Source organism: Kryptolebias marmoratus, linkage group LG4 (genome assembly GCF_001649575.2).
Source record: "Kryptolebias marmoratus isolate JLee-2015 linkage group LG4, ASM164957v2, whole genome shotgun sequence".
NCBI lineage: Eukaryota > Metazoa > Chordata > Actinopteri > Cyprinodontiformes > Rivulidae > Kryptolebias > Kryptolebias marmoratus.
In genome coordinates this window covers 3246445-3256047 of record NC_051433.1, presented here as the reverse complement: position 1 = coordinate 3256047, position 9603 = coordinate 3246445, and the positions used below count along the sequence as shown (strand labels likewise).

Sequence of the window (9603 nt, the reverse complement as noted above, 5' to 3'; positions counted from 1 at the left end):
GACGTTCAGCCGCTGCTGCTAACAGGAGGCGCTGCTGTACCGCCACCTGCTGGAGGAACCGGAGAACAACACGCAGCGTTCATAATTCGGCCCCTGAAGATCGTTTTAGATCGTTTTAGGAGATTAAGTTTCATCTTCGCAGTTATGAATCCATTCAGAGACGGGTTTCTTTTTTAACAGTTTATTCTTTCTTTGGTTCAGTGAAAATCCACACGGCTTAACTAATTTCAAACAGAGTAAAAAGTGATTTTCAGGAGCATCTTGGGTTTGCAAATAACCTTCTAGATTTTTAGAAAATGGCTTTAAAAACATTCAGAAAGGACTGTGTTGACATCCTGTCTCATGAGTTAAAAGTAAACACATCCATACATATTTATATATACAATGTTTACAACATTTATATAAACATTTAGCTCTTATACAGTTTTTACAAACAGCACATTCAGGATTTAAATGAACAACAAGCTGAAGTTGTTGCTTTAAGCAGATTGTGTCAGTTTAAGGTAAACAGGTGGTTTTTATTCCCAGTGTGTACAGACGCACAAAACAGAGTAAGAAACAAAAGGTAATATTTTAGGTTCATTTAAAAATAAACTGTAAGCTAAATTTACCTATGGAAACAGCAGAAGTGACTGAAACAGGTCAAAGGTCAAACTCCTCGACGTGTTTGTTTACCGGCACGGACTACAGCCAGCATAACGAGGCTCAATCAGCCGAGGGCTTTGTTGACGTTGAGTGCATACCCGCGCATCAGAACTGGTATCGGCAGGTCAGGAAAACTACCGTTAGTGAACTCTACCAAACTGAGCCGTTTGATAAAGTTCAGGTTAATCTCTTCATGTCGGATTTCCACCTCAAGTCTTTCTGTGAGACGGAAAACTAACAACCAGATAAACAGTTTGCAGTGCAGAACCAGGTCAACTAGTACTTTTTACTAGTTCTAGTTCTTATTAACTAGACAAATAAGACACTAAGGTGTTCACTAGTCAACTAGTTGACACATTTTTGTCCTTACTAGTTAATTAATGGAGCTAAAAATGTCCACTAGCTTCAGATTGACCAACTTAGAGTTTACTAGTTGACTAGTTACAGTTTTAGGTCACAATAGAGTTAACAGTTACTCATCTAATTAACTAAACTGCTCTACTAGTCGACCAGTAGATAGGTTTTTGTCTTTACTAGTTAACTAGTGCAGCTAAAAATGTTGACTAGCTGCAGATTGACCATCTTAGAGTTTACTAGTTGACTAGTTACAGTTTTAGGTCACAGTAGAGTCGACAGTTACAACCTACAGATTTACCTAGTCATCTAAATAAAACTCTAAACTGCTCAACAAGTCAACTACTGGACAAGTTTTTGTCCTACTAGTTAACTAGTGCAGCTAAAAATACTGGCTAGTGAGTTAAGTAGTTAAATAGTGTGCTTGTTTGGCAGTCACTAGTCGACTAGTTGGCATCATCAAATGATTTTGTGCCCATAAATTTTATGGGCACAAATATTTGGTGCTTGTAAATCAGAACGGTTAGTTGCGAGTTAAGTTTTGTTATCTTGTAAACCAAACTGTTTGAGTGTTTCATCTTTGTTTCCGTGGAGACAAGAGTCTGTGTAAAAAATAATTACACAAGTTATTTTTCTTTTTTTTTGTTAAAGTCTGTTTACAGATAAAGAACAACAAACTCTGCCTGGGAGTTTTCTTCCTCTCAGCTGATTGGTCAATGACATGTCAATCACAAATTTAACCCAATCAGAGAACAGGTGGGTTTGGCTGTCGCTCGACTGAGCTGCAGGTCCTGGAAGGGCAGTATATTTTCAAGATGGAGGACGGCGACGGCGCTTCTGCGGCTCAGGGAGGTTTTTTTTTTAATATATATTTATATAAATTTAAAAATCATGTTTGGTTACCACACTCTGTAATTTCCCCCCCGAGGTGCAGATCAAAGAAGTTGCTTCCATTTTATAAAAGCAGTTAACACCATGCTTGATATCAAGGGTGTTGAATAAATACACAAACTGCCTGCCGTATCTTTGCTCCCCAAACATTCAAACCTGGAGTTCAGGTCAAACCGGCTGAACCGTGTCGGTCAACAGCTTCTCCTCCTGTCTTTGTTTATTTCGCAGGCTTGTGTTTCTGGTATCAGCACCTGTAGGTCTGCTCCTCGCGCTCCTCAGCGTCCACGTTGCCCTCCATCAGCTCCTCCTCCTCCATCAGCTCCTCCTCTCCTTGTTTGCACGGCGCTGATGTGACGACAGAACCGGGAGCGTCGTCGTCCTCTGAGCCGAGAGCCTCTCCCCCTTCGTCCATCTTACAGTCTGCAGCAGTTCCTCGCTCCCAGCCCGTCTCCGTCCCGCCGTCCAGCGCCGACCCCCCAGCATCCTCACCTAAACCTGCCTCCACCTCCTCCTCGCCAACCACCCGTCCCGCCTCTTCTTCCAGCCGCGCCTCCACCTCCCCCCACGCCGCCTCCTCAGCTTCAAGCCCAGAATCTTTGCTGCAGAAACTTTGATCCGTCTGTCCTGGCTGTCCCGTCTCCGGACCCCGTCCTCCCTGCGGGGGCTGGTCTCCGCTCAGCTCTGCTGCTTCTTTGGCCTGTCTGATGCAGTTGATCCACTGCTGCTTGTTGAATGCGTCGCTGGCCTGGAAGCAGTGCGTCTGCAGCTGTTCTCCTGCACGGAACGAAACCCGGAAGAAGTTCTTCGCTGCGAGGAGAAGAAGGAAGGAGACAGAGGAGGTGATTATTGTTTCTGTGATGATGGTGAACGATTTAAACAGCAGAACCGAACACTGACTCCGCTCGCTGTTGCTGAAGGCCCCTCTGAGAGACCCGCCCACTCGCATCTCGCCATCCGACAGGTCCTCCAGGTCCAGCTGACGGATGGGAATGGGCCGGTGGCAGAGCTGGAAGCTGACGGGCTGGTTGTTCAGAGACAGCGACCTGGTGATGACCAGGACGTCCTGGAACAGAAACACATGGAGTTTCTGGGGAAAAACAAACAAAAACACAAAAATCTGTTAGTTTTTCTTCCTCCTGGGTGAAAAAAATAACATTTAAGTACAAATATGACGACTTTAGTCTTTTTTAACCTTAATATTGTCCTATATTTGATAAAAACTAAATGAATATATTATTTTATGAACATTAAAGTTTGCTTCTGTTATTCTAAATCAAAATGAAGAGGAGGGGGGACGAAGGTGTACTGACGAGTCCTCTGTTGTTCTTCAGCTCTCCGTGGCAGCTGAGGGTCTTGGACCGGTCGATGAGGACGTCTCTCTGTCCCTCCTCGGAGTACAGCAGCCGGTCCTTGTAGTGCTGACACTCGGACTCCCCGGTCTGTCTGTTGATGTCGGCCACAACCCGCTGCACCACCAGCATCTGTGGAGCACAAACATCTTCAGCTGAGAGGGAACCCTCGGCTGCTTCGGCGGAGAGGGAACCCTCGGCTCTTCAGCTGAGCGGGAACCTTCGGCTGCTTTAGCTGAGAAGGAACCCTCGGCTGCTCCAGCTGAGCGGGAACCCTCGGCTCTTCAGCTGAGAGGGAACCCTCGGCTGCTTTAGCCATTCAAAATATTCAAACTATTTACAAAACTTCTCTCACAGAAATAAACAGAGATCTTTTTACTTCCTTCAGAACAGGCTCCGATTTTGTCTTCTGCTAATTTTAGCTTTTAGCTACTGTTCTGCTCTTTTTAGCCTTTAGGTACAATATTAGCTCATTTTAATTTCTAGCTATAGATAAGTTAATATTAGCCTTTATCTACAGTTTAGCTAATTTTAGTTTTCAGATACAAATTTGTTATTTTTAGCATTTAGCTACAGCTCATTTTAGCTTTTAACTTTATTAGCCTTTAACACTGATTGAGCCAATTTTATCTTTTAGTTACAGTTTAGCTCATTTTCAGCTACATTTTGCTAATTTTAGCTTTTAGCCATTGTTTAGCCCGTTCCTGCAGGAGGAGCGTTGGTTTTCCTCACCGCCTCCTCCAGGTGCTGCCGGTCCGGGTGGTCGTTGGCTGTGTGCTTCAGGATCTCCCTGAGCAGCAGCGGGTACTTCACCAGCCGGCTGCGCGGGATGTCCAGGAAGTTCCACAGGTCCAGCTTCCTGCTGAAGGGCGACTGGAGGCAGCGCTGCAGGAAGTCCTGGACCCGCCGGTCCTGCTTCTTCTGGTCCAGCAGGGACTTGGCCGTCACCTGGTTGCTGCAGTACGGCGTGTAGGAGGACAGGCAGGGCAGCTGCGGGGACACAGAGACCAACTCCGGGTCAGAACCGAGCCGAGAACCAACGGCTCCTGTGGGAGAAATCTGGAGACAGAAGTCCTCACCCAGTCCATCAGGATGTGTCCCACGTGGTCCGTGGACCCGTCGGGCTTCCTAGCGTCTCTGAGCCGACTCAGCAGGTCTGAGGACGAGGAAAGGTTATCAGATAATTCAAAGATCAGAGAAGACGTGTTTTAGTCTCAGCAGGAGCTCCGCGAGACGCTAATCACCAGTTTTATGGAATTAAGTCACGTTTTTGGTGTTTTATCGTCACCTGCTGTCGAATGTTCAGCATGCAAGCCGGCGGGCGATATGCATTCCATTCCATTTCTCTTTGACCCAAAATCAAAACTAGTTTTAGCCCCAGTCAAACGTTGCATAAAAAGCCTCCCTCGCCCAAAGAAACAAGCCTTCCTCGAAGGACTGCAAGTCGCCCGCCGCTCAGACAGGAAGTGACACGATCGCCAGCCTCTCCTGGCAGCAGGTGAAAAATATTAGAGCTCAGCGTCTTAAATGTGTCACATTTATTTTGTTTTATTGCAGTAAAATCTTTTTAATTTCCCTCACGGCACGTCTCCGCCTCTCACCTTCATGCAGAGGGATCAGAGAATCCAGAGTCCCGAAGATCTGGTTCAGTTCTTGTTCGGTCATGATGGACAGCTTTAGCATCGGGTCGCGGTACGCCTGCAGCAAATGCACACAAACACACGTGAGAATACTCCGCATCCATCCGGGGTCGGGTCCAGGAGGAAAACCCGGACCTCCCGATCCTCAGAGATCCTCCAGCTCCTCCTGGAGGATCCCGAGGTGTTCCCAGGCCAGAGAGGACCAGACCAGAATCTATAATAAGGTCTCCTCCCAGTGGGACATGCCTGAAAACCCTCCAAAAGGAGGCATCCTGATCAGATGAACCTCCTCAGCTGCCTCCTTTCGACGAGGAGGAGCAGCGGCTCGACTCTCTGAGGCTCTGCCCTACGGAGGAAGCTCATTTCAGCTGCTTGGATCCAGGATCTGGTTCTTTGTGTCCTGATCCAGACCTCAGGACCACAGGTGAGGGTTGGACCGTAGACGGAGCAGGAAGTCCAGAGTTTTGTCTTTCGACTCGACCCTCCGATCCGTCCGTCCTCCCGTCACTCAGGAACAAGACTCCCAGATACTCGGACTCCTCCAGGTGAGGCAGAGACTCGCCCCCGACCCGTTTCCTGTTAGGAACCACGGCCTCGGACTCAGAGGAGCCGACTCTCATCCTGACAGCGATCTGTCCCGGTGCTCGCTGAAGGTCCCGGCCCGAAGACGCCAACAGAACCACGTCGCCTGTGGAACCTCAGCCCCTGAGGTTCCCTCACCGCGACGATGCTGAAACTCTGAAATAAACGAAGGAGGGAACAGAGTTTGTTTACCTTCTTGGCCAACTTCAGATCCTCCACCAAGTCTTGCTCTCCCTGAGTCAGCTCAAAGATCGCCTTTAAAAGATCAGGTTTAAGAACAGGTGAGTTTTATTTTGACATCCTGGTGATGAAGGTTTTTAAACCTTCAACATGAAGGTTTCACCTCCTGTCGCTTGATCTCCTTTGGGCTCAGAGGCTCCGTCGCTCCCAGACGGACGTCGAACGTCTCGCTCCACAGCTTGCTGTCCCGCCGCTTCGAGGCGGGGCCCGTCGTCACGGAAACCCGCGATGCGCTCAGGGAGGACGAGGGGTTGGAGAGCGTCGCCGAGATAACGCGCGTCTTCGTCGCGGCCGAGGAAGGAGGAGAAGGAGGAGGAGGAGCGGGTCTCTCAGCCCGGTTCTCACTGCGGACGCCGACGGAGCGCTGCAGAGACAGAGACTGTCGAGACAGAAACCAAACACCGGTTTTTACTTTCTGCTGTTTCGGCTGCTCAGACATCCAAACGTTCGGCTCATTCAGGAGATTCAGAGGTTTCTAAATATTTAACTTTATTTATTATCTTCATACGAACACATGGAGATCTCCTCTGTTCCTTCAGAAACTCTGATCTGCTTCAACCGTTCTGCTAATTTTAGCTTTTAGCCATCCTTTTGCTACTTTTAGCTCCTAGATAGCCTTTAGATACTTTTCATTAGATAGAAGCTACATTTAGCTTCTATCCAGCCTTTTACTTCTTTCAGCTTTTAGCTAGTCTCACTATATTTAGCTCAGCTTTAGCTATTTTTAGTTTTTAGTTATCATTTGGCTACTTTTAGCTAACCCTCTGTTACCTTTAGCTTTTAGGTACAGTTCTGCTACTTTGAGCTTTTAGCTAGCCTTTTACTACTTTGAGGTTTTAGCTAGCATTCTGCTACTTTTGGCTAGCCTTTTGCCACTTTTAGCTCTTAGCTACCCCTTTGCTTACTTTAGCTTTTAGCCAGCTTCTGGTACCTTTAGCTTTTAGCTTGTGTTTTGCTTCTTTTAGCTTTGTCGTTTTCCCAGTTTGTTGTCTAAATTAGCATCTTTAGCATCTGTAGTTTTGAACATCCTGGGCTATTAAAGTCACATTAACTTAAAACTTTTACATTTATTGGTTTATCTCTAAAATAACAGATGTCCCGCTGAGGGACAAACAGAAGATCCCTGATGTCCAAACTGGACAGATCGTCTGTGTGTCCCGCTGAGGGACAAACAGAGGATCCCTGATGTCCAAACTGGACAGATGGTCCTGATTTACCTGCAGAGTCTGACTGATTCTTTTCAGCGGGGCGGTCTTAACGGGGGGCAGCAGGTTGACCAGAGACGCCACCCTGGACCCGGGCTTGCTGCGCTTCGTGCTGGGCTCCTGGGACGGACAGCGGAGACAAAGACATCGTTTCTGAGCTGCTGTTTCACCCCACGTGGAGACGGACGCTCCGAGGGCGTTACCTCGCACGGACCGACCGCCGACAACAAGAAGGATTTAAAGAATCTGAACCTAAACGACCAAAAAACGTGAACTAAAACGGCTTCAAATTCATCAGGAATAAGACAAAAAGACAACCTGAAAGTAAAAAAACAGAATCATCGTTCAAACTAATAAAATGCTAATAACTAATGGAAGTGAATGCATGTCGCCCGCCACCTCCCAGGGCAGAGTTTTAGGATCATCCCGTGTACAGAAATCGTCAAACCTTGAAGACAACGCGATATCGTGAGAGGCCGTGCTCAGAGCACACGTTGTGAACGACTCTCAGCTACGATCACCTCAAATCTCAGCTCAACATCTGTAAGACCAGCTGGCTGTTCCAACCGCAGCAACCCGACACCTCACCTCGGCCCGGTTCTGCGTTCTGCTCTCCGCGGGGTTAAACGGCAGTCCGAGCAGCGCAAAGGTTCTGTGCCCCGCCACCATACCGATCCCCCTCTGGACCCGGACCTCAAACCAGAACCAAGGGGAGCGTCCACGGAAACCCTGAAAACGGGTCAGAAGGTCCAGGAGGGTCTGGTGTCGGAGTCCAGGAGGACTAAACTTTAAAACAACAGAAACTGAACAGCTGTTTGCCTCGTTTCACAGCCGAGTTCTCACCAGATAGTTAATAAATACACACACACACACACACACACACGCACACACACCAATCGATCCTCTGCCAGTAAACCAGGACACACTGGTGTTTCCCTGCAGGCCACCATCTCTCCCTCCTCCTGTAATCATTACAGATTGACCCTCAGCTCCACCAGCTGCTCTGCCTTCAGCTCCACCAGCTGCTCTGCCCTCAGCTCCACCAGCTGCTTCGCCTTCAGCTCCACCAGCTGCTCCGCCCTCAGCTCCACCAGCTGCTCCGCCCTCAGCTCCACCAGCTGCTTCGCCTTCAGCTCCACCAGCTGCTCCGCCCTCAGCTCCACCAGCTGCACTGGTTGTAGTAGTTGTTGGAGTCAACCTGATTCAAGATGGCCACCACACCTTTGTAAACCCAAAAGTGTTAGAGGCACAGAGCAACGGTGTGGTGTGGTCGTAGCTGAGACTCATCCCGAACAGGAACTCTGAGCTCTACTCAGCCGAGACCTTGGCCTAAAACAAACTTGTTAGTTAAATGTGCTTTTTTTAAAATAATGAACTTTTCTTTCTTTTTTGACAGATCCAGAGATCTCTGCAACATAAAGCTCTTTTTTAAAATATTCTTCTGATATTTGGGGACAAACAGTTTGAAGTTGGACACATTTAGAGTCAAACCTTCATGACTACAAACAACTTTCTGATCCAATAAAAGCTTCTGAGAACAAACATCATTTTCACCGAGCAGATGAAGGAAAACCTCAAAATGGCAGAAAAAAATGTTCATTTTTTAACAATAATCTTCATATCGTGTTACTTGTTTGCAGTTTGTTTGACTCCAGATGAAAGTTTCTCCCTCAGTGAGCGGCAGTAACGTCACGCTGTGAGCCTGCAGGGCGTCAGCAGCTCCACTTTAATTAATTTGTTTGTTTGTTTTGGTTTTTTTTGGGTGAATCGATAATAAAGCTTCACAGTAAATGTGTCACAGCTTTAAATAACTGCAGCTCTGTTCCTGAACTCGTTAATTAACAGCGACAGTTAATCAGTTAACTGGCAGCAGGTTCCAGAAGGGATTTTAAAAACCAAACTGATGATTTTCTCTTCATATACGAAGTAAAAACATCACGTTGTTTATTTTTTTAAATAAATTCAGTTTTCTTTTGTTTCGGTCGAGACGAACTTCAAACACTTTTAATAAAATATAAAACTTCTTCAACGCCATGAAGGAAAAAAAAAACAAAACGTTAATTAGAGACCTGACATATCGCAGGCTGCCTGCCGAATTCAAGATGGCCGCCACAGACACATCTTAGTGCTCGCAGTACGTGCTGAGGATGACTCTCAGCTACTACCACGCCAAATATCACCTCCATATCTGTGGAACAGGCCGAGGTATCGCTTGGCCGCGGCGGCCATCTTGAATGAGACTGAATTCCAGCGTTAAATCTGTTGTAGACGTTCGTCTGGTGATAAGTATTGCCCACCAATCTGCTCTTTGGTCCATGAGATATTTTGCTAACAGTACAGACAAACGGAGGCAAAAAACATTGATGCTCCACCTCCACGTTGTTGCTCCGCCTCCTCGTTGATGCTTTGCCTACATGTTGTTGCTCCGCCTCCTCGTTGATGCTCCGCCTCCATGTTGTTGCTCTGCCTCCATGCTGAGGCCCCGCCTACATGTTGTTGCTCCGCCTCCACGTTCTTGCTCCGCCTCCTCGTTGATGCTCCGCCTACATGTTGTTGCTCCGCCTCCACGTTGTTGCTCTGCCTCCTTGTTGATGCTCCGCCTCCACGTTGTTGCTCCGCCTCCACTTTGTTGCTCCGCCTCCACGTTGATGCTTTGCCTACATGTTGTTGCTCCGCCTCCTCGTTGATGCTCCGCCT

At 47.5% G+C, this 9603-nt stretch overlaps 1 protein-coding gene across 1 annotated transcript; it reads right to left on the bottom strand.

Moving 5' to 3' along the window:
- Window positions 1–169: 169 nt before the first annotated feature.
- On the bottom strand, window positions 170–9135 carry arhgef3 (Rho guanine nucleotide exchange factor (GEF) 3). Its single transcript, XM_037975129.1, has 12 exons — window positions 9087–9135; window positions 7890–8077; window positions 7495–7635; window positions 6919–7140; window positions 5805–6080; window positions 5654–5716; window positions 4841–4937; window positions 4319–4395; window positions 3972–4229; window positions 3201–3371; window positions 2788–2977; window positions 170–2697 (listed from the first exon to the last, which is right to left on the bottom strand). Exons 1-12 carry the CDS (start codon window positions 9133–9135, stop codon window positions 2135–2137), a joined length of 2295 nt encoding a protein of 764 aa, XP_037831057.1. The 3' UTR covers window positions 170–2134.
- Window positions 9136–9603: the final 468 nt, after the last annotated feature.